At 37.2% G+C, this 25595-nt stretch overlaps 1 protein-coding gene across 2 annotated transcripts in view; it reads right to left on the reverse strand.

Moving 5' to 3' along the window:
• RPGRIP1L (RPGRIP1 like) overlaps positions 1–25595 on the reverse strand; it is a 136854-nt gene that overhangs the window by 96058 nt on the left and 15201 nt on the right. For both annotated transcript variants that reach the window (XM_075536595.1, XM_075536594.1), the window contains exons 5-9: positions 23660–23762; positions 21384–21527; positions 4187–4292; positions 2087–2233; positions 747–820 (exon numbers count right to left, since the gene is read on the reverse strand). In XM_075536595.1, the coding sequence (XP_075392710.1) occupies positions 747–820; positions 2087–2233; positions 4187–4292; positions 21384–21527; positions 23660–23762 (574 nt within the window). The remainder of the gene's footprint in view (positions 1–746; positions 821–2086; positions 2234–4186; positions 4293–21383; positions 21528–23659; positions 23763–25595) is intronic.

The raw sequence follows: 25595 nt of genomic DNA on the forward strand, positions 1-25595 counted from the left end.
GGAATGAGTTATAATGGGGACGAGTCTTATATTTCCTAATATCATCCAGAAAACAAGGTCAATCTAATGGGTTCTCCTGGGCCGGTTAATTTCAAGGCAGTAAGGTCAACTCAGAAGGTTACTGAGATTGTTCTTCAGGATTTAAAAGGCATCATCATTATTGATAGATCTTACCAAAGGATAGGATGGTCATGTGGCTTATTATTAAGGAAACTTAAACCTTGAACTGAGGAATTCTTTTTCATCACGACATTATAGCTGCTGATCCTTCAAGGACAGGTTGTCCTATGAGGATTTCAATGGAACCGTACCCCAGGTACCTCAGAGTGCCATATTCTTGCCCTTCAGGTCCCTTTTTTTCACCAAACTCCTAGATGATTTCAAAGGAATAAGAGTGGAGTCCTCTGAGGATGCCAAACTGTAATTTTGATGGGTGATAAACGGAAGGGTAGAGAATTCTCTGGGAAGGGTAGAGAGGTAGGAGCACCACCGTTAGACATGTATAGACCTAGAAGGTGGATTGATCAAGAAGCAGTAGCTTTACATTTTTTATATTTTTGTTTGGTGTCTAGGATTTTGTAGTAATCTATTTTCACTTCCTCTCGTGCACATCTGTGAATTTTCCCTTGTTTTCATCCGTTGTGGTGGTATTTCTGTTTAATCAGTAGTAGAGGTTCACATCAAATGTGTGGCTGTAACAGAACTCAAAGAAGAGAATGAGAGAACACATGGAACCATGTTTTTACCTGTTATATAGTTGATCATAATTTTCCTTTAAAAGTTCTCGCTCCTTTTCTAAATCATTAATTCTATCCTGCAGCTAAAATGAAGAGAAAATTACAGATTAGCTGAGTATTGCATCATGCCACATCAAGGTTAAAAAAACATATGAGCAGAGTCTAACATGTTTCAGTTTTTATTTCTAAATTGTAGCCGCTAAGTAGATCATTCATACAGTCTGTAGTTAATTCAAACATTGATTTTTCCAAGTTGCTAAATAAACTTGAAATTAATATTCTTGTTTTAATTTAGTAGAAACGTATGTATTGCATTACGGCAACATGTGTCAGAACTCAATAAAGAATGTATTAAAAGGTTGCTATTAAGTCAGTGGAAACATAATATTTTTTACTCTTCTACCTCCATGAATTTGTTCATTATATTCATTCCACATTAATTTCTACTTGGTCCATAAAGAGATAAAAGGCTAACTATTTGTGGTACATGGTGTAAACAAATTGTAAGAGCCACTATGTACTCGGAGGACAATTTCTCAGGTTAAACTGGAATTTACAAATAGCCAATTGCAACCTGATAAATTAAAACAATAAGAAAATTATTTACTTAATAGTTTTAGAGATATTAGAAATAAACCTAGGATAATAATTATATCTTATGACTAAATTGTAGATGTGAGTACACCAAAACTTATTTAAAATTTTATCCACAAGTACATTGTGCAGTTATAACTTTTTCCTATGTTTCAGACTATTCTTAAAATTTACCTCCAATCTCAAAATTCTATTCTGATCCTAGTAAGAGACACCATAGAAAGATAAAAGATTGTACCAAGATCAGGACTGTATGTATATTACTTCAGTTCCATTTTCTACAGATTACAGAAAAAGATGGCACTGGCAGGGAATATGAACAGCAATAGTAAGAAGATGAATTTCAAACAACCTCTTTTGGGGAGTTCAAAACAACTAGATAGTTTCACAAAATTGTTGATGTTGCAAAATATCAAAAATTCCTTCTTTTTTACTAAGAGGTCTGGTTCCTATCATTTTGTTTGAGTATTTCAACTGACGAAAGCCGGTTCAGAAAGTAAGTTCCATAAGTAATCTGAATCAGTGTGAAAATGTTAGGGTTTATTTTGGTTCAAGAGTTTTTAATTTCCTAAGTATCTTCAAGCATGGATTTGCTGTTCACACACTACGTGAGCGATGCAGCTTTGTTGTGCTAACTGTGCTGTAGCTGATCATTTAAAAATACATATTGATATATGAAGTCTCGGTTTTCTTTCTTTTCAATCAGCCACTGACAGTTTTTAATGCACAGATGTCTGAACTCTTGGGGAGCTTACCTCTTCGATTCTTTTTTCAGAAAATGCTACGGAATGTAATTGCTTCTCAAGATTGCAGCATTTCAGACGTTGCTCTTTAAGCTGCATATTTAGCTCGTCTCCATTCGCCATCAAAGCATCATGGCTGATCCTTAGCGTTCTTTGCTTCTATCAAACAGTAAGACAATTTTAAAAAATCATTTTTGGATAATGCTTTAAATAAACGATTACAACGCGTCAAGTATAGTTACTACTAAAATTCTCAGTATAGGATTTATTCTTTACATCACAAATGAGGGCTCCATGTTTTTAAGACATGTTTCTGATTTTAATGGAACAAGAGGAAGAAAATACAGGGCTATCTAGATAGTAGCTCTCATTATGCAAAGCATTTTGACTTTTCTTTTCTCCTACCCTCGCTTGCTGATAGTGACCGCTCTCAGCAATTGTCCGTGTTCTCTGTGTGCTGTGGCTACAGTGGTTATCGTGCTGTCTGCAGAGGCTGCAGCGTGGGCCAAAAGAAAGGCCGATCACAGACATTAATGAAAACTGAAAGAATGTGCCACCATACTGGATGAACTGTCTTGGACGGTTAGCTCTGAATTTTAATACAAGTAACTCAAATTTTTCAAAAGAGTAAATAGTTAAAATCTTGCTTTTCAAAATAAGCTTTTTAAGAGAATGATCTGATTTCAGTTTCACATACTTAAAAACTACATACTGCTTGTGTAAATTTATAAAACGTCAATTACCAGTACGCTAGATCATTTTTAAAATGGCTAGCTGGCTACATTACTTAATGCTTTACCAGCTATGAAAAGGTTAACTTTAAACTTAAGTTCTACTAAGGTTCTTGTTCACGTATTTAAAATGAATATGGCTGTTGAGCTCCTTTGAGTCAGCGTCTTAGAAGTCCTGACATTGCTACAGACACTATCTTTAATCACCTCTCTCAGCTTCTGACCTCATGCTGACTGTTGTGGCCTGGTCCTCTCAAAGGCCAGCTATGCGAATTCTCAAAAGAGGTACCTGGGCTACAGGAGATAGTTGTTACGGATGAAATTGAAACAAAACACCTGGAATCAATGTTAAATGGAAATTAAAGTGACAAGAGACTGTCAAATCATTTTGGCAGTAGGTTTTTGTAATTCCTTATTTCTACCTGCAATAGTGCAACTCTTTCCTCACTTCTTCAATTTCTCACATGCACATGAAAGGCAGTTATTACTTGGCATTAAGGAGGTTCCTGCAGGATGCAAATTCTATCCAGAGTATGCCCTAAAAATATTTATCTAATTCAATAGTGAATTTAGTCTTCAAATGGTCTTATTTTCTGCATCACTTTATTGTTCTCCTTATCTCAATACTTCAAAGAAAGGGCTGTGCCTATGAATTCTGCTCATCTGGAATGTTTTGGAGTTCATTACTTCCAGAACCCATGTTAATTATGCAGTGCCAATAAATGGGAGCGCTCGGATGCCCCATTCCTGGGGGGGCGGGGCGGAATGTACTATCCTTCTTAAGGAACCATGGGGGTGGTGGTGGTGGAGAGGTGTGTGTGTATTTCATTCTAGTTAACATGAATTGCTAATGTTTGAAATAAATACATCAATAGTTCCCATTAAAGATACTAAAATATTTTTCTGATAATGGTAGCGACAAAACAAAACAACAAAGAGCCTTATTCAACAATTGTCTCCAAAAGATAGAATTAACAGAATATGATTACTGTCCTCCATAACACTGGTCTACCTTAGATATTTTACAAAGGTTTAGAATTGAAGATATATGTACACAGTCACCGAACTGTCAGTACTATGAACAGATAATGAATTCTGATAAAAGGAGATAAAAAAATTTTTCTTGCCATGAGATGATTTAAGATAAACGTGTTATTTTAATGATGACACAAATATTCAAAGTCTAAGCAGTTATTGCTTTAGTTATTCAGCTATAAATAACAACTATATGAAGTCAAATTCCATAAACCCAACAATCACAGAAATTACATCTTAGTGTGAAAACAATTTTACTTTAAGAAAACAAACAGCTTAAATGCTAGTTTTGAATTCTTGATATTTGTGTATCATCATAGTAAAATAAATGATCACAGTACAGTACCTCTTGAAGCTGAATAAATTTTCCTTCCATTACTGAAAGAGCATTGCTTTTCTCCACTAGTTGCTTATGAAGCTTAATCATTTCTACATTGTCCCGAATATTTGACCTTAGAAGTTGTGTTTAAGAGAGACAGAAGGAAAAAAGGCAAGGAAAAAAGAATTCAATGGTGGAATCACAAGTTTTCATTTCATGTTAAATAGAAAATAGGCACATATTTGTGCATCAGTGGCTGAGTCTTTTAGTTTATTATATACCTAAGCAGATTTGTTATTTTAAACCAGTCAATCGTTATTTTGAACTTTTGAAAAATGCACAGACTTTCATTTTGAAGAAAGCCCCCAAACTTGATGACTGTGTCATCTCCATCATGATCGATAATACAGCCTCCTAAAGGATGTCACGAAAGCACAGCAAGGGTTCTACTAACCCTACTGCTTCTCTGTAAATGAAAAATACACAACGCACTCATTCCTCTTCCCACCACACCCTCGGAGCAGATGGCATCATAAGATTACCATTTATTGGAGTTTCCTCTTCGAGTTTAAACTTTTCAAAATATTCCCCCCACTACCACCAAAAAAAGTGACTTAGCATTTTATACTAATAATGCCCAACGCTGGCATTTAAATATGTTGCAGATGTGCCTGAAGCTGCTAGAGATCAGTTGACATCCACAGGGTATATGGAAACCCTATAGCTACAATACTATTTTGTATTTTTCCTACTGAGATGAAAGCAATGTAGAATTTAACAGGAAGATCTTGTTAAAGGTTAATCATAGATCTAAATGAATACCTTTTTCAAAGCACATTATTTTCCTGACAGAGAAAGGCTCCCTAATTAAATCTACTTCACATTCAAAAACATTTTTTAAGTTGTCAAGCTTGGCTTTAGACCTAATTTATAAGAAAAATAGTGTAAAAAGCTTAAACTCAGAAAACAATTTCATTATTTAAAGTGAGTGATTTTTCTTCTAAAACTTATCTAGCGTACACATATTGGAAAAATTGTCACAATGCCCTACTGGAACCAGAAAATGTACTACAAAGCTCACACATCTGTATACCAGCTGAGGACTTGAAATGCTTAATTTTCTTCTTTGATATTTGAAAGTTCATTGTATTTTGGCATTGGACAGTTAGTTGTCCTCACAGAGAGATAAACTAGCACAAGAACCTGGGTCATGTCCAGAATCTCATCCTTGTTTATCTTCTGTGTGAGGACAACTAACACGGTCTTAACACAATATTAAAGTAATTATGTGTTTATAACATATTAGCTAGTACTTCTGAGTCTATCAGGACACGCACTATGGTTACCTTCAGTATTACCTTTGCTTGCTAAAAAAAAATTGAAGCATGGAGACATACATTTTAATAAAGTCTAAAGAAAATATTCTAAGTTTCCCCAAAATTTAGAAGTTAAAATATAACTTTCTTATTTTCCCTAGAATGCTGAGCTTGACTACTCAATAATAAATGACATTTATTAACATGGATGCAAAGAATATGATTGAAATAATTTAAAATATTTTCTGCTCTTTTCAGTTGTCCTTGGTATTTTATTTTTCTTGCATTTACATGTTAATATTTTCATTAAAACACAGATATATTTGAATAATCACTGTTAAGAAAAAAAATTTAAGGGCCAATAACCCAATTGTTCATCTATCACTCACTGCCATTGAGTTGATGCTGACTCATAGCTACCCTGTAGGACAGGTAGAAATGCCCTCTGTGAGTTTCCAAGACAGTAACTCTTTATGGAAGTAGAAAACTCCATCTTTGTCCCGAGAAGCAGTTGGTGGGGCTTTGAATTGCTGACCTTGAGGTCTGCCCAATGTGTAACCACTATGCCACATGGGTTCCTATTCAGTCATCTAAGGTTATAGAAATATTGCAGACAGATTTTAATTTTCTTTGTACAGCAAAATGAACTAAGCATAATTCCAAAACAGTCAGTGGCTTAAATGGTAGATGCCTTCACGAATATTTTCCAATTAAAATGATAAAGTTATTAACAGGTAATGACATTTTTATTTTAATAATGCCCCCAAAGTGGGCATACATACAACTTAAGTACTTGTAAATAGTAAGTCAGTGCTCTATAGATTACAACTATTCCATGCACAACCTGCGTGTTTCAACCAATTCAACAGTTCCCACAGATACAATTTGTGTCACTGATTACATTCTTCAAGTGTGTAATCATTCTCGTTGCCTGTTTGGAGTTGGTCCTCCTTCATTAACATAAACACAGCGCCTCTTAAGGTTCTTAACAAAACTTTCAAATTGCTGTTTTCAATTTTATCCCATATATAATTCTTAAAAGAGCAGTGCTCGTGGGGTCCATGGGTGACATTTTCTACTAATGAAGTGACATTATTATTTGGATTTGAGATGATCTCAGGGGTATTTTGGGGTTTAAGGTTTAACAATTATTTGAAAGCAACAGTGTCATGACTCCCGAAAGTACACTAGAATTTGAGATTCTGTTCTGCACTCCCCCCCCACCTATTGTTTAGGATTCACCTATGGAATCTGTGATTAAAATGTTCCATAATGGTAGCTGAACGCCATGTAGTTCTTTGGTCTCACGATAAGAGAGGAAGCGGTACATGAAGGCTAGCTAATTCAGACCCACACTCCATATTCTTACTGCTGACTTTCCCTCCTTTGCTGCTCCCGGTTAATGGAGTCCAATCACCGAGTCTCCGAGGGCTATTCTCCAGCTGCTGCGAGAGCCCAAGCACTATGTAAAGAGGACATTCTTACACCACTTACCTGGGCTGCCCCTTGACACTATGACTTTTAATCTCCCAAACAAGGAACCAAATCCCAGGAGATTTTTGGTTTGGTTATACATAAGCAATTTCAGCAGCGGCTTGGTTTATTTTGGTTGCACAGTTTTGCCGTATACTTTTTACAGTTGGATAACTTACTGAGAGAAATTATAAGAATTTTCAGTACCACTCTACTCTTAATTGATTTTTTTCCTGCAATATTAGTACCTTTCTTCCCTTTTGTCCCCCTCCCACTCCTGATACCCCATAGTAAAATTTGGTCTCTATACATTTGTCTATTTTTATAATTTTAGATACATGAGCATATACAGTATTTGTCCTTTCATGATTGGCTTACTTTGTTCAGCATGATATCTCCAAGCTCCCGCCGTATTGTAACATATATCGAACATTTATTTTTTCTACTGGCTGAGTAGCATTCTGCTGTATGCACGTACTATGTTGTGTTTACCCATTCATCTGTTTGTGAACATTTGTTTTCACCTTTGGGCTCTGAATAGTGCTACAATAAACATTGCAATACAAACTTTTGAGTCTCTACTTTCCAGTGTTTTGTGTATGTACTTAAGAATGGAACTACTGTCATATGGTAGTTCAAGTTTTAGCTCTTTGAATAAGCATCACACTGATTCCCACACCACCATACGATTCTGCATTCTTCCCAGAAATGGTAAGGGTTTCCAGGGCCTTAAATCTTCAGCAACAATTGTTATTTTCTCTTTTTTGTAGGAATCTTAGCCATCCAAATAGGAGTGAAACAGCATTCTTTCTGGTTTTGATTTGAATGTCTCTTGATAGCTAATGATGTTCAACATATTTTCATGTTTGGTGAACATTTTGAGGGTGGATGGACATTTCCTTGGTGAATGGTGCATTCAAGTCCTTTACTCATTTTATGACTGAGTTACATTTTGCTGATAAATATAGAAGTTTTATATTATTGCATCTTATTTAATTCTTTTTGGATATATGGTTTCCAAAGATAGTATCCGAGGCGACAAACTTGTCTTTTCACTTTTTTTGGTAGAATCTTACGGTGGAAAAAAATGTATTTTTCGTTAGTATCATTTATATATTTTGTCTTATGTTGTCTGTGCTTTTGCTATATATTTATCAATCCATTGTCAAAAGCTAGGCCTGACAGTGTTGTCCCTGTTTCTTTTCAAATAGTTCTGTGGTTTCGGTTTGCACATTTAGATCCTTAATCCATTTCCAATTAATTTTTGTGTATGGTGTGAGGCACAGAGCAAGTTGTATTGTTCTTCATGTGGAAATCTAAATTTCCTAACATCATTTATTGAAAGGTCTTCTCCTTGTCAGAAACCAACTCACCATGGATGTGTGGTTTAATAATTACTGTTTAAGTGTCAGTTTTCCATGGGAGAAACAACCAAATAGATGTGAAGGGACGTGGATGTAGTGGAGACTCAAACAATTCCTCTTAGAAGGGCCACACAGAAGGGATGAAAAATCCCAGGTGTGGTATAGCACTGATGAACCGCATAACTATCCTCTAGTTCTTTCTATGTCCTACCCTTACTATTATGTTTTTTATTTGTTTTACCTCATTAATCATGTTACATGTATGCATGCTCATTTGCATATTTAAGATTGTTGAGTACAGGAAAGCTAAGATAGCTAATCCTTCAGATACATTATCAGGAGTGATGGTTCTCTGGGAGTATGGGAAACGAAGGTGGGGGAGGGGGACAAATAGGGAGCTGATGGTACTGATAACTGCATAATCCCACTTGATGGGATGGAACAAGAGAATTGTATGTGAATGGATCTACTGGATCATGTAAGATATGGAAAAAATTTTATAGGAAAAAAATGAGGAGGGTTCTTGGGGGGTAGGGTGTGAGAGGGAGGGGATAAAGGGGTAGCTGCTATCAAGAGTTCAAGAAGAAAGAAATGTCGTGAAACTGATTGTAGTAGCAATTGTACAAGTCTGCTTGAGGTGACTGAACTTTGGAATGTTTTAATATCTGTAAGACATCCCAATAAAATGATTCAAAAGAATTGCTGCTTTCAATATGATTACTCAATGCAAAGAAGTCCCAAATCCTCACAACTGCACATGTAGGTAACATCATTATAAATGGAGAAAAGATTGAAGTTGCCAAGGATTTGATCTTGCCTGGATCCACAATCAATGCTCACAGAAGCAGCAGTCAAGAGATCAAAAGATGCATTGCTTTAGGAAAATCTGCTGCTCTTTAGAATACTGAAAAGTGAGGATGTTTCTTTACGGACAAAGGGGCATCTGAACCGAGCCATGGTATTTTCAATTACTTCGTATGCATGTGAAGAAAGTTGGACATTAAAGGCCAGAGTGTTCCTTAGAGGCAAGAATGGCCACACTTCATCTTACATACTTTGGACATGTTGTCAGGAGACCGCAGTCTCTGGAGAAGGACAACATGCTTAGTAAAGTGGAGGGGAGTGAAGAAGAGGAAGGCCCTCAATGAGATGGATTGGCACAGTGGCTGCAATAATGGGTCCAATGAGAACAATTGTAAAGATGGTGCAGGACTGGGCAGTGGTTTTTTGTTGTTGTGGTGGTGTATAAGGTTTCTATGGATTGGAACCAACTTGATGGTACCTAACTACAATATCAACATACAAACTAGTGAGGAGCCCTGGTAGCTCTGTGGGTTAAGCATTTAGCTGCTAGCTACAACGTTGGTGATTAAAACCTACCAATCATTTTGTGGGAGGAAGATGAGATGTCTTCTGCCATAAAGATTTATAGTTTCAGTAGCCTTATATAGGGTGATTATGAGTCAGCACTATCAGGGTAGTGGGTTTGGATATACAAAAGTGATTATTATGATTGTATATTTTCTGAGGATAATAAGACAAGCTGCTGGTTAGGTTGAAAGTATGAAGTTTATGGTGTAAAGTAAACAGAAGATAAAATCAGCACGGTGATGAATGTGGTCGGGTCTTTAGGAAAGTGTACAATGTATATCAACTCAAACCTGATAACCAATGTAATTTTTTCAATATACATAAAATATAGTGAAAGGACAAGGGTGGGATTGAGAGAAAATCAGGAGCGAAAATGCAGTTAAAAGATGACTATTGCTAAAGTGGCCAGTCCCAGACCTCTATGCAAGCGGAGGAAAGCCCAGATTGGGTTATTTTCAGAAACAGATTCAGGATTAATTTTATGTGCAGGAAGATGTTCAGTGACCTCTACTCAAGATTTTCTTGCCCCAATCCACAGCAATATGTCAATAATATAAAATCTTCAGGATGATAGCATTTAAATAGAAAAACCTGTGCAGGGTGAACGCTGACAGCCACTACCCGATGCATACACTCTGCATCACACATGGTGAAATGACTGGTAAACAGAGAGCAAGCAGCCCAATTAAGTACTCGGCAAAAATACACTTCTCAAGTTTTTCAACAAGGATTCTGAAAACACTGAACACTCAAGTTGGAAAATGTAGTTTCTTTTCTCTCTTTTTAATGAAAACACAAATAAAGATTGAGAATTATGATCACATCTAAAACTGTGAGAAGAGTTGGCCCATCTTTAGGTTAAAAACAAACTGAAATAAATTAGATTTCATGTTGAAAAAGTATTCCAGTTCAACAAATTCTGTGCCAAGTTTCTCTCATATAATTTGAAACAGTCAAGTAATAAACTCTGAAAAAGGAATTTCTAATGGAAGCCTTGAAAAACACTTGACTCCAGTTTTGCTACTGGAGAGTCAGAAACTTAAAACCTCAGACACACTGGAGAAGGAAATGCATTTCAGTGAAGCTATGTAATGTATAGCCCAAGATGAAAGCTTAGAAGCACCAAAACCTCTGTTCTAGTGAAGACTTCGTAAACTTCTATCTCCAGACACAATACCTTACTGACATTTCATTCTTCACGATCATGAAGATGATGAAAGTTAGACGACTTCTTCAATTCCGAGGCTGAGTCACTATGATACAGTGCTCAGTGACATTTGGAAAAAAAGCCCTGGGAGCACAGTGAGTAAGTACTTGACTGCTAACTGAAAGGTGAGCAGTCTGAACCAACCAGCCGCTGTGCAGAGAAAGATATGGAAGTGTGCTTCCCTAAGGATTCATCTTGGAAACTTCCTGGGGCAGTTCTACTCCGTCTTACAGGATCACTAAGGACTGGAATCAACTTGTTGGCAATGGGTTTGGTTTGGGTAGGAGAAAGCTTTTGCACAGAAGATATGCTATGGGGTTTTGGGAAGTCCCTAGGTCAAATATTTATGAGTTAGAAATATAAAGGCTCTTTGTAATTGTTTAAGCTGACTAAATTTAAGGGACAAACTTGACAACAATCTTATTGCTACAGAAACCTCTGCCCCCCCCAAATGACCATCATTTGGGATATTATTAAAAAACGCAGCTCATTCATAATTCTTCCAAGAGATACACATATAACACTAGCAGGGATACCACTTCTGAATAGGGCTACAGAAGGTTACTGGTCAGTCGAATGAGGTAGGCGAGAAAAGCCCATTTGGAAGGTAATTGTTGTGCTATAAACTGGTACTTGAATTCATAGATGAAAATAGTGTCCCCTGATTTAAGATTGTATAAAGCCCGCACTCCCCGCCCCAAACAAAAAAAAAAGGGCACGTTTCTGCTTACTCTGAGTGTTTGCTTGCTAGCTGGAAGATTTAGTGCTTTGAACCCTCTCCGAGGTACCTTGGAAAAGAGGCCTGGTGACCTTCTTCTAAAATGCCATGGCCTTGAACCCTGTGAAGCAGTTCTTAGCCTGACACATATGGTGTTGCCCTGAGTCGGAATAGATTCAATGGCAACTAAACAGCACCACCACCCAGAAGGAGATGGCGATAATTATGCTCGTATCCATACATGCAAATAATCACACTCAGATGTAAATGTAGGAAGCACTTTCAAGAACTGGGGACAGTAAGAACCCAAATCCTGGCTCATCTTCTTAAGAGTACTATTTTTGGAGGAAACAAGAATAATCAAGTTTAATTAACTGCAACTACAGATTTACAATGGTAGCACCAAGAATTTAGGAATTATATTTAATATTTCACAAGGCTCAGTGGGAAGTGTAGATTTAGCAACGATTAAATTGCAAAAGGAACTAAAATATTAATTTTAATGCTCAAACTATATAAGATCAGTGTATAGCATATGTTACTTAATAACTATCAAATGCAATTATCTAAGTCTTTGATTGAAACCATATATGGAAATTAATTGAATTAATAAATACCACTTGTTTGGTAGAGATAATCTTTCAAAGACAAGTCTCCATGGAGAATACTGCTTAAAGGTAGGAGAACCCACTTACTCATTTCAATCTTTTCATTTGGTAGTAGAGGGAGCTGAGATTCAGAAAAGTAGAGTTTTGCCAGAGTCCTTTAAATGGTGGATCAAGTTCTGGCAAAGATGAATTCTTCTGACTCTTCTAATTTGTTTCCTTCTTATAAGTCGTTCTTTAGAGTCAATTCTGACTCATAGGTAACATTATTCACGAAAGAATGAAACAATGACTAGCCCTGGGCCATTTGAGCCCTTTGTTACAGTAAGTGTGCCGATCCAGCTCATTGAGGGTCTTCCACTTTCTTGGCTGACCCACTATTTTTCTAAGCCTGATGTCCTTTCTAGGGACTGACCCCTCCATATAACATGTTCAATCTACCTGAGACAAAGCCTCATCCTCTTTGCTTCCAAGAAACATTCTGGTTGTACTTATAACAACACACAAGCTCTGGTCAGTTTTATTAAAGAAACATATTTCAAGATTCATTTTTCACCAGTCAGTTCTGGCCTGCTTCTTACGCTATCAGAATCACCTGGATCAATGATGGCCAGTGTGCACACTCTGCAGTACTTTCCTAATCGCCATGCCCAATTCCATGTTACGGCCACTGTAGACATGGACGCTGGTTTGGGCCAATGCGGTGTAGAATTCTATTTCAAATTTCCTCAAGGCCTGGCAGTTGTTGGCTGGGATGACCAGTTTCGTTTTGTCTTGGTGATCATCTTCAGGGTCTGCTTGCAGCCCAGCACACAGTTTCCTCTTCTCATAATGAGGTGGAACATAGAGTTGATGGACTCCAGCGGCTTTTTTTGTCTTCCTTGCAGTCACCATCTTTCTGTCTTAGGTGAGGAGGGCCCACAACCAAGAGCAGGCACCACGGTGGCCAGCAGGAGACAAAGGGCTGTACTTCTTTTAAGACTAATTTATTTGTTCTCCTGGCAGTCCATAATATGTATAGTCAGTATTTTTGGCCAATGTCATAATTTGAATGCATCCATTCTTCTTTGGTCTTCCTTGTACCTTATCCAAATTTCACATGCATATGAAGCAAGTGGAAATATCATGGCTTGGGGTAGATAGCCCTTAGGCCCCAAGGTGACATTTTTGCTGGTTCACATTATAAACAGGTATTTTAAGCGAAATTTCCCAATGCAATAGGTACTTTGATTTCTTGACTGCTGCTTCCATTGGCATTGCGTATCCAAGTAAATGAAATCCATGATAATATCAATGTGTTTTGCATTTATCATGATACCAAGAGGATTTTTGTTTTATGTTGATGTGTAATCCACACTGAGGGTTGTAGTCTTTGATGTTCATCAATACGTATTTCAAGTCCTCTTCCCTTTCAGCAAGCAAAGCTGTATCATGTGTATATTGGAAGTTTTCCTGCAATCCTGGTGCTGTATTCTTCTTCATCTACTGGATTATCTGCTCAGCACACAGACTGAAAAAGTGTGGGGAAAGAACAGAACCCTGACCCGTACCTTTCCTGACTTTAAGCCACACACGCTTCCCTATTGCCTCTTGATCTGTGTAAATGTTCTGCATAAGCACAATGAAGTGTGCTGGAACTGTCATTCTGCACAAGGTTATCCATGATTTGTTATGACCCACAGAGTTGAATTTCTTCATATACTCAATAAAGCAAAGGTAACCATACTTTTCCCATGCTTTAAAGACCTTTTGCTTTCTTCAGGTATGATGTCCCTGATGTTAGCTCATCTTCAGCTACTAGTATTGAATGCATCACATCTATTTTTAAACGGTCCCTAAATTCAAGTGGGATATACCAGTTCTTGTGGACTTGTTCTAATTTTCTTCAGCTAACAAATATACTAGTTAATATGATGATATTAATGGTGATAATTCAGTGGTTTATTGAAAATGCATAATGTCAAGTAGCTATCAAAGAGAAATCTTATTATACAATAGAAAAAGCTGGATTAAGAAAAATGATTTATGAATCTATATAATTTTTCTTGGAAAATTATAAACTATTCAAGACAAATAGTATGGGTTTAGTGAGTACATATAAAAACAGTAACAACTCACCCCTCTCTGCAGGTACGTTTACATGGCCATGACTGCCCTGAGTTCACCTGTCATTAAATCGGGGGTGGGTGGGGTGGGCAATCAGATACTCCCACAGTTTGCAGAGGGGCGTTCTGCAAACAACTGTTGATGGGCTGCACAAGGGTAGGGATCACTTTAGAATAAAGAAGCTTAAGCAAAACCACAAGTGCAATGCACGCTATCTGTTCCTACGTCAAATCAAATCGCAACGAAATAGTTATTTTTGAAATGGGCGATATTTGGATATGGACCATATAGTCTATGATGCTGTCACTGCAAAATGTCTTGAATGCGATGGCTGCACGGTGTTGGTTATGCGTACCTAAGTCTCATGGTTCATAAAAAGAATGAGAGAGAATAACAGCTTGCTTGTGTATTGCCATTGTTGTGTAGTTATTTCTGACTTAGATGGGCCTACTAGGACTGTGTGGAAAGGCCTATACTGTTCCCAATGCAGTAGTCTTTATGCAGACTGACACATCTGTTTCTGGTGGATCAGCTGGTAGGTTAAAACTGCCCACCCCAAGCAGCTGATTGCTGATCCTCTGCATCACCAGGGCTTCTCTGCTTGGGCATAGCTTATTGTACACGCAAAGAGGTGAAAGCTATGTGAGTGTTCATTTCACTACTCTTAAAACTTTTCTGTAGCTTTACAATTTTCCATGCAAAAAGTAGCTAAAAAAAAATCTTGATTCTGTGTATACAGGAAGAAGAAAGAACCTGTAAAACTAAGTTTCTTATTCTACCAGCTGCAAAAAAAAAAACAAACAAAAAACTTTCCATTATAAGAATTGACTTTCTATTGTCCACCAAAGGGGAGAAGACAAGTGAGACTATCTGAAACATTTATGGGTTAAATTTCCACCAGTGGGACATTCAATCACTCACATAATTTTTAATTAAGATGGTAAACACTCTAACATTTATTTAAAGAAAAACATTTAGTACAAACTAGCTACACATTTGGTGAGAGCGTAAATATTTTTGGAGTTGAAAAAGTCAATAAAAGGTAAAATCACTCTGACTACAATGCTTATGTACATATGTTCACTGGTTACTGCTTTGCATTTAATTTAAGACCTCCTTTTTAAACATTTAATTTAAGACCTCCTTTTTAATAAGCAGAAAATGTGCATTTTTATATTGTTTAAATTTTAATACGGATTTTTGTTCAAAACAACACAGACATTCAGGCTACTTGTAAATGATACAAGAATTTTTTGCTAATGAGGCATTATGTAGAACATATGCAAAAATTACAACTTAGTCTTCCAAAATAGACCACAACAACAGGAAAAAGCATGATTTTAATAAAAAAGAGCAGCACTGGGCTTTTACTTCAAAGCAATTAAGGGCTTTGGATAACCAAAAGTTTATGTCAAGCTGATGCCAAACCAAACTGGTCTATTAAACACATACTATGAAGAGTTTCTGTAAGAGTCTATGAAAAGGCACTCTGCCATCAATATCAAGTACTGCCACTCTGAAGAGCGAGCCACGCTAGCTTCATGTTTGCAACAAGAAGTACAACAGCCAGATCAGACTTCTAGAATTTCAAATTTGAAATAATGTATCCGTGAAAGAGACCTTTAAATATGTTTTCCATTTTGTGACTTTTCTCTACAGTAAATTATACCAAGTTACATATTCTCTCCAACATTTTTCCATTACTCTCAAAACATTTAGTGTTATACATAAAATATTGAGCTATGTGTAAACATAAGGGGAAGAAGGTCTTGACGCTCCTTTTTTAAGTTACTTCTTTAGATTTCAACACTGCATTTCAGGAAACAATATATAGTCACTACAGTTTTAAAGAAATGATATATATTTTTTCAATTTTAAAAATTCAGGGTACAAATGGATTTATTTCCTTGGCCTCTGTAAGAAAGTTCCTTTACCTGTAATAATAGTTTTGCCTTAGCTTCTAGTTTTTGATACAACAAAAAATAGTATGCTGTGGAGTGGCTGATAGGAGTTTCCCCAGGTGGAGCCTAGTTTAGTTGGCTTCAGGGACTTGAAACTATGTATATATGTTGATGTCTCTTGGTGTTCAATCAACATTGAGAGTTTAGGTCCTAAATATTCACGTCCCTTTGGAAAAGGAAACAGCCAACACTGTTCATTTTTAGCTATGGGAATGTGAGCCTTATAACTGGGAAAATAGTCCCTAGGAACCTTTACTCAGCAGGCGAGTGAAGCTGATGGCGATGGACCCAAGCATAAGCTTGGCAGAATTACTGTACATACTTGTGTATAAACCGAGTTTTTCAGCACATTTTAATGCAGTTTTTGTGGTAAAATTGGGTGCCTCAGCTGATATTCGGGTTGGCTTATCCTAAAGTATATATGGTACATTATTTTTATGCCTAGGCACTGTCTTAAATATGGATCCTGGCAATTTACAATGATTACTAAACCCAGAGTTAGAGTGTGGTCCATTGGCAATGTTTTTCAAAAGGAATGATTTACTCCTTGGTTTTCCAAGAAGGCTGAGTTCTTCCCAGGGGATCGAACATGTGTAACTCATATATTTAAGCTTGCAGGTTCAGATTACATCTTCTAATTTATATATCTTTCTCAAAAATAACCCATGTTTCTTTTGGCCTGTGCCCAGCAGGGTATGTAATTGTCATTAGATGTATACCAAACCAAACTCACTACCATTGCATCAATGCTGACTCCCAGCAACCCCCTGTGGGTTTCTGAGATTGTAACTTTTCTTTATGGGAGTAGAAAGCTCAGTCTTTCTCCCGGGGAGCTGCTGGTGGTTTTGAATTGCTGACGATGCAGATCACAGCTCAAAGTGTCCACGACTCCACCAGGGCTCCTCTACTGGACATATGGGGTTTCATTATACAATGATGTTACACCTCAATTTTTAGGAATAATATTAGGCAAAATAAATTAAAATATTTTATATCTCTAAATTATATATAGTTTTTTTTTGTATTTTTGGCACACTATAAGTTTCTTAAGTCTGACATTATGACTGTCTTCTTAGCCTGTTCATCTATTTCTAGACCAGGTTAATTTGTTTAAAAAGGGCTATACTGTGAATCTGAAAAGAAAAAACTAAAAACATGTATTTCATTTTAATAAATAAGAACTTAGCCGCCAAAACAAAGTATTGTACACATTAGAAAGGGGAAATTAATAGAATTAGTCTAGATTAAACAGTGATATTAAGAGAAATAAATGATCTAACAGCCCAAATGAAAAACAAACACACAAACAAACAAACAAACAAACACACTGTGAGTGAATTCTGACTCATGGAGATGCCGTGGGGATGGGTTGCTCTGCCCCTGTGGGTTTCGGAGACTGCAATTCTTTATGGGAGTAGAAAGCCTTGTCTTTCTCCTGTGGAGCGGCTGATGATTTCAAATTATTGCTATGCCACCAGAGCTCCAATGTATAAATCTCTTGGATTCTAATTAAGAATGGAAAAACACTTTGAGATAAGTGTAATATGAACTAAGGAATTGTTGCTAATTTTTTTACGTATGATAAGCCTAGTGGTTATACAAAAAAACCACCTCATTTCTTATTAGATAGGGATATATACTAAAATATTTAGGGTAAGAGGATATATCTTGGGTTAATGAAAGAAAAAGAAGGCAAGGGCCTAAATGAAATAACGTTGGTAAATGTGATGGATATATTTTAGAGATGCTTGATACAAACAAACAACAATACCACGAAGGGAAGAAAACAAATTAGGAAAAAACATGGTAAAAAGATAAGATCTTGTAGAAAGCAAAATTTGAAACCATAAAAAAAAGAGTAAAAAGTATTAGGATACCCTGTGTCCCCCCAAAAAAGGCAAATTATAACAGGAAAGAAAATATTAAAAAATGAAGAAGAATACTGAGTATAGAGGGTTAAGGATAACAGTCCAGTCTCCGGTGATAACAAAGTCAACTGGTGTAGTAACAGAGTTCAAAAAGACAGTGTTCTTCTGCATGCTACTTTGGGGAGTAGTGACTGGGGTCTTGCCACTATGGGGTTCTCCCTGTCTAGAGGAAAACAGAGTAAAGAAAATCTAAGACAAATGGAAACTATTAGCCTAATGGACTAATAGACATGTACCCTGTGCACATCAGCCTCTTCTACTCTGAGACGCTGAGAATTAGATGGTGCCTGGCTACTGCTAACAACTGCTTTGAAAGGCATCATATTTGCAGCCCTGAGGCAGAGTGTGAGAAAAACGCAGACTAAAATGAAAAATCATAAAAAGTACAGGCTTCTTGGTTGGATAAAGACGAGCAGAGTCTTTGAGATTGTGGCCTTTTGTCACTCATCCTAGCTGGAATTGAACTCACCCCAAAAGCTCAATTTTCAGCTAAAGAACAGATAGGTTTATAATGGGAACAATAACTCGAGAGAGACACACAATCCTTAGAATAACCAAACATTTGAAATAAAAAGGGCATTATTTATCCCATGACAAAAAGAGGACTAGAAATAGGAAGTACAGGGAAGAGGTGGGATAAACAATGTTATATTATAAGGAATGCAATCAATAACATGAAAAAATATATACACATTGTTGAATGGAAAATGGATTTGCTCTGTAAACCTTCAGCTAATTCACACATACACACTGAATAAAAAAATATGAGAACAAAAAAGAGAAGAGGCAGAAAGGAGAATACTACGTCAATGTCAATCACAATATGATGTAAACTTTTTGATACCCCAGATACCATATTACAGAATTTACTTTAAGTCTTAAAACAAATTTAAATAAACCTGTCTTTGATATTGGAAAGTTTGACTGATGTGTCATAATGATTTTCTTTTGGGTTCTATCTTGTTTGGGGTCCTCGTAGCTTCTTGAACATTATTTTCTCTACTTTTATGGTGTTAGAGTCCTTGTGGTGTAAGAAGTTACAGTGTAGATAGCATGCAGGAAGTTACAGTGTAGATAGCATGCAGGAAGTTACAGTGTAGATAGCATGCAGGAAGTTACAGTGTAGATAGTATACAGGAAGTTACAGTGTAGATAGTATGCAGGAAGTTACAGTGTAGATAGTATGCAGGAAGTTACAGTGTAGATAGTATGCAGGAAGTTACAGTGTAGATAGCATGCAGGAAGTTACAGTGTAGATAGTATGCAGGAAGTTACAGTGTAGATAGTATGCAGGAAGTTACAGTGTAGATCGTATGCAGGAAGTTACAGTGTAGATCATATGCAGGAAGTTACAGTGTAGATCGTATGCAGGAAGTTATAGTATAGGGGTGGTAAGAGTAAGACCAGCAGTTAGAAGCCACTGCTCTATGGAAGAAAGTTAGGCTTTCTGCTCCTGCAAAGATTTACAGTCTTAATCCTTCAGAGGCAGTTTGATTATGTCCTACACATTTGCTATGAGTTGGAATTGACTTGATAGAAGTGAGTTTTATTTTTGTTGTTGTTTTATAGTGTTAGGGACGTTTCCTATCAAGAATTCATGAGCAATTTTTTTTCCTGTTGATTAAAAAAACCCAACTTCCTGTTCTGGAATCCCAGTGAGCTGTCAATTGTTATTCTTGATAGTGTTTTCTTCAGACTTTTTTTGGCTCATCTTTTTTCCCTCATAGCTTGCAATTGAAAGATTTTTCTTTAAATTCATTAATTCAGCTTTTCATTGCTTCAATTATATTGCTTTGCTCTTTTAAAGTGTTGTCTTAATTCTCTCATCCTAGTTATTATTCTGGATTTCTTTCTTTCTGGACGTTGTTGTGTCTACTATTTCTATTTTTCCATAGCTCTCTTGTTCTTTTCCTCCAACCATTTTAAGTACCTGCATTCCATCTTCTGAATTATTTTTCTTGTAATCCCAGAGTCTTTTCTTCTCCAAGAAAGTCCTTTGGGTCTGAATAGATAGGTTGATATTGGTCACATGTTTGTGCCTATTTTTCCTGCTTCTTCATGTGGACCACTGTTAACTGCTGCCTTCAAGACACTGTGATGCCGTTATTCAGGGTGGCAGGGGTCTAGATCGTGTGGGCACACTGGATTTTGTCAGATGGTGCAGGAATGGAATACAAGAAACCACAAAGCAAAAGCAAAAGCCCTTTTGGTGGGCTCTCCCTTCAGCCCTGCATAACAGCAGCGGGTAAGTAGCCCTGTCACACTGGCCCTCGGCTCAGTTGCAGAGAACTGCAGAGAGTTTGTAGCTGGTTTCCCTTGCCCACCACTCCTAGGACTTATGAAGGAGAAAAAGAACTTGCCTCAGGCCGCAGGTTGCTGTAGCATGAGGATAGTGAGTCTGCAGTAAACAGACTGCCCTCATTGTCAGCCCTGCCAGGACACCAAAGAATAAAAGTAGCAAAAAGAAAAAAAAAACATAGGAAAGGAAAATGGCCCACACAGACTCTGTGGCTTCAGTCCACATGCAAGCATGTGGGCCTGTACCTCATCTAAACTCCTGGGACCTATAGGGAAACAGGGCTCGTTTAGCCCCTGATCTAGCCTCCTCCCAGAGCAACATATCTGCCTGTTTCTCTCCTTCTGCCCCCATCCATAGTCTCTGGGATGTGAAGGATTCCGTTTATCTTTCATCTTTTCTTCTAAGATTCCAGGTGCCCAGATTTCCTTTCATATCAATTTTCTCATCATTTGTTGTAGAGGGATTTGGTTATGCATGTGTCTAGGTGGCCATCTTGGAACTCATAAATTAAATAAACCTGTACTTATATACCAGTATGCCAACAAGTGAGTCTTTGCCACCTCTACTTCTCGTGGTAGCTCTAATCAGAAGAGCATCCTGCAATAATACTGGTCATGAGAGCAGGGGACAAAGTCAAGGTGATCTGCACTCATTAGAATCTGCTTGCTACTATTCTAGAGCAGAGTAGGTTAAGGATGTCTGCTTAATGAGAGATGTTAAGAGCAGGTAGAAAGCTGGAGTAAGTTTATATGAAGAATGTTAAATAAAAAGACGATTTTAAAATAGACTATATAAGCTTAGCCATTTATGGGACATGATAAAGTATTTGAAACTAATTTTGACCTCATCCAAATGTGATTTCTGTTTTTCACATACCTTTGGTCTGTAGCTTGTTGTTCTCGAAGTTGAAGAAGAGATAACTCAATTTCATTTTCTTTTCTCCTCAACTGAGTCTTCAGGATCTCTGCCAACTGCTCTAATTCTTCTATCTGGCCTCTCTGTGTCTGAATGACATTTTCTCTGAAATAAAAAGTGTTTCCAAGAATTTGTAGTTAGAGGAAAGTTTGCAGTATTTAAGATGTGTGCAAAGAAAGTTCTCTATCTAAAGAGCAAGCAAAAGTTGAGACTTTTAGCTTAAGTGCCTCTGCACATAGTAAAATAGTACATTACATATGATGATTTGGAAATACATATGGAACAATTCAAGATAATGCTTTTTACAAGATAAAGTGCTAGAGCTCGGACTGGACTTTGATTTCATTCTCAAGTAAGGGAGTATTTATTGATCACCTACTACGTGTCCCCCCAAGCCTTGCTGGGTAAACATTGGAATGCTAAGTGCAAGAACGGCAGTTCAAATCTACCGGCCACTCTAAGAGAAAGATGAGGCTGTCTCCATAGAGTCACAGCTTGGGAAACCCTCTCTCGGGCTACTAGGGGTTGGAATCAACTCAATCGCATTGGGTTTGTCTCGGGTATCTAAGTACTTCGACAATCTTCTCATCTTCGGATAATTTGTATGGCTTTGGTTTTTCATATATACATCTGCCTACACCATCTAAGCGAGGGAGATAAAACGCTAAACACAATTTAGTGGCATGCCTTTGTGTCTGGCAGCAACCCAAGACAAGGAATCTCAGATATAATTATTCAGTGTTGCTACTTTAAAAAAATGTGGTAAAAATACATATATAAAACAAAACATTTGCCATTTCAGCTGTTTCTACAGGTACAATTCAGTGAAATGAATTACTATCCTTGTCACGTTAGAAAATATTTGGAAACATAGTGGTGATTGTAGTATTACGTTTTGATGATCCAGGTGACGGCTTGTAGATGAGGTAGAACCTTTCATTTCATCTGTGATTCAGAGGCACTAAAACCAGGAGGCTTGGATGAACTAAAATGTAAATGTCACTAAAGTAACTTTCCTTCTGTTGTACAGAGCTTGCAAGGAGTTGGACCCAACTAGAAGGCACCTAACGATGACACCAAGTAGCTTTTGTGAAACCTTGGCACACGAAGAACACTCCCACGGGCTGCCAACTGCACCTCTCTGAGTTTGTGTTGCGCTCCACAGCCCTAGCAAGATTCTCATCTCCTAAATTAGCCTCTGGGAAGGGCTCGCTGTGCCTCTTCTAAGTTCCCCGTTCTAGGTCTTTTGTCAAATTTTCTTATTGTGCTTATTATTCAGCACATCCCCGTTATGAATTTTGGTCTGTGTTATGAATTTTGGTCTGTGTTATGAATTTTGGTCTGTGTTATGAATTTTGGTCTGTGTTATGAATTTTGGTCTGTGTTATGAATTTTGGTTCGTGTTGGCAACTACTGAACCAGTTTAACTGGTTCAAAGTCCAGGTGTTGATGCTGTATCTAGCAATTGGATTAAAATCACTTACTAGCTCTGTTCCCTTTGCTGCGGATTTCTTGGGATTTTCTACCTTTGGCTAAATGTCATCTATCTATAAATGATAGTTTTACCTCTTCCTTTTCTATTTGAATTTCTTTCTCTTGCCGACTTTCTCCATCTAGACTTTCCGTGACAATTTCAAATAGCAGTGGTGAAAGTAGTATCTTGGGCTGTTCCCAATCTTAGAGGGAAAGTTTTCAGTCTTTCACCACGGAGTATGAGGTTAGCTGTAGATATTCCATAAGTTATCTTTGCAAAATCAAAATAAGTTAAAAAAAATAACACTACCACAGAATCACAAAGAAACAAAGTCTGAGATCAGTTGTATCAGACAACTCTAGACTGTTAGTCCTCTTTCCCAATTATGTCTCCCATCCCCCATTTTTTAAACCATGAAAAAGAGCTAACTAATTCAGAACTTTAAAATAAAAAAGATCTGTAGTTTTCCGGGGCGCAAGAATGCTGCCTGTGGCTACTCGGAGGGCTGGGTTAAAACAAAGACAATTGTTCCATAAACCCCACTATCAACGCAGTTGACAGTTGAGCAAGTGGTCAGTATTACTCACTTTACTGTAAGCATGCTATTTAATATCTGTTCTTACTCCACAGAATTGGCTGTTTTAGTGCAGCGGATTATATATACACATAAGCCACTTTTCCTTAAAGTAAGGGATAAGACGGGATGGAAAAGACACAATCAATAAACAAAGTTCTAACATGAGCATGGAAAAAGAATACATACAAATTTCTGATTTCTCCCCTGGCTTCCTCAAGTAAATTGTGGCCATATTTTGTAAGTGCGGGCTGCAGAGTTTCTGCTACATCTACGTCTTGGAATCTTATACCTAAAAATAAATTAATACGATTTGATTACAGAAGTGAAACTAGTAAAGAAAAACCTTTAATTTATTATCCTAAGGAAACTTCAAATCAAATACCTTGTTAAATACTAAAAGATATGTGCTTCACAGTGCAGACACTTGGAAGTACAGCACCAAAGAGGCGATCAGATCACAGTCACCTTTGGGCGTTAAATAAAACATGGCAGCAGGCTTTGCCCATTTAACAACTTTTACTATGGAAACCAAATCACCTAGAAATAATTCTATTCAACGTATGTTTAGAGCTCTTGCAAAAATGTCTGAAAGATCCAGGGTCTGCGTTAAAATCTTTATAATAATCTAAACTGAGGTATGAAAGAAACAACTCTCAAAATTAGACCTGTTTTTAAAACAGTATTTCTGGTAAATGATTTGGGAACTTTCAGGTAGCCATTCATTCACATCTCTTGACCTCACATGTTTAAGTGAAAATGTTTCTTGTACTCTGGTTTATTCTATACAAATTAGAACATGTATATTTAAACAAAAGGCAATTTGAGATTGGCTTGTTAAATAGATTCCTTTCAATAAAACATTTCCTTATGTACTGTAAGTACAATTTTTCTCATAAAAGCCAAAGCACTGCCATCAAGTCAATTCTGACTCATAGTGATCCCAGGGGGTCAATCCGTACTAGAGCAGTTAGCTTCAGCTGCCCTTCTGGTTTGCTGTCCAACATTACCTGCCGGTTTCACCAGGGGTCCTAGATTGTACCTATTGTAATTCATTGTATGCAATTTTACAAGGATGGCTACATTGTTGAAAATATATTTTAACACGTTACTTTACATTTTTAAGATGACGTAATTACTGGAGTGTAATGTAGACAAGGGAGCATAAGGGTTGCCCACTTGACTAGGACCTGGAAAGCTGACAGCTGGAGCCCGCACAGTGGCTCTGTGGGAGAAAACAACTCCCTGACAAAACTCTCTGAGGCAGTTCTGCTCCACACCAGGGGTCACAAGGAGTCCGACACCCCACCACCACCACATGGTAGGTAAAGAATAACCCAACTCAAACCACTGGCTGTCCAGTGTGCTGATTCTGATTCATGGTGATCCCCTGTGTGCAGAGCAGAAGAGTGCTCCACTGGGGTTTCAGAGCTGTGACCTTCTGGAAGAAGATAACCAGGTATTTCTAGTGAGGTGCCTCTGCATGGGTTCAAACTTCCAACCTTCCAATTATTAGTTGAATGCTTACAGAACACATTCTTTTTTAAGACTGACAATTTTTATATGAGAGGAATGGGACAATTATTTTCTGCTCTTTTTAAAGCTGTCAACATCTGTTACAAACTCTCAGACTGAAGGACAGAAAAGGTTCTGCCTAAAATGTTAAAATAGTTGGCTGTAGATTTGGATTTTATTTTTTAAGTTTTATTGACATATAATTGACATATCATGCAATTGTTCAATCATATCAGGAGGAGTTGTACAATCACCACCACAATCAGCTACAGAATATTTCCTTTTGTATACTCATTATTAGTTAATTTCCCCCAAACTCCCATGCCTAACCTGTAAGAAACTATTAATCCAGTAACTGTGTTTATAGATTAGCCTGTGCTGGATTTAACATACTACAGAAAAGGTATTTAAAAACCCATAGAAAAGAAAGCAGAAAGTATTAAAAACTAGTACAAATTTGACATGGATTATAAGTGAGAACAAATAATAAGGTGCTTAAATTTTAATTTAACTGCATCTGTAATAATCTTATTCTGCGTGAGAGCAAGGTTATTCCCATCCCTGGTCCATGGTCAGAGGGGATTCACCAGAGACTTCATCCACGTGTTTC

This window comes from Tenrec ecaudatus, chromosome 18 (assembly GCF_050624435.1).
Source record: "Tenrec ecaudatus isolate mTenEca1 chromosome 18, mTenEca1.hap1, whole genome shotgun sequence".
Classification (NCBI taxonomy): Eukaryota; Metazoa; Chordata; class Mammalia; order Afrosoricida; family Tenrecidae; genus Tenrec; species Tenrec ecaudatus.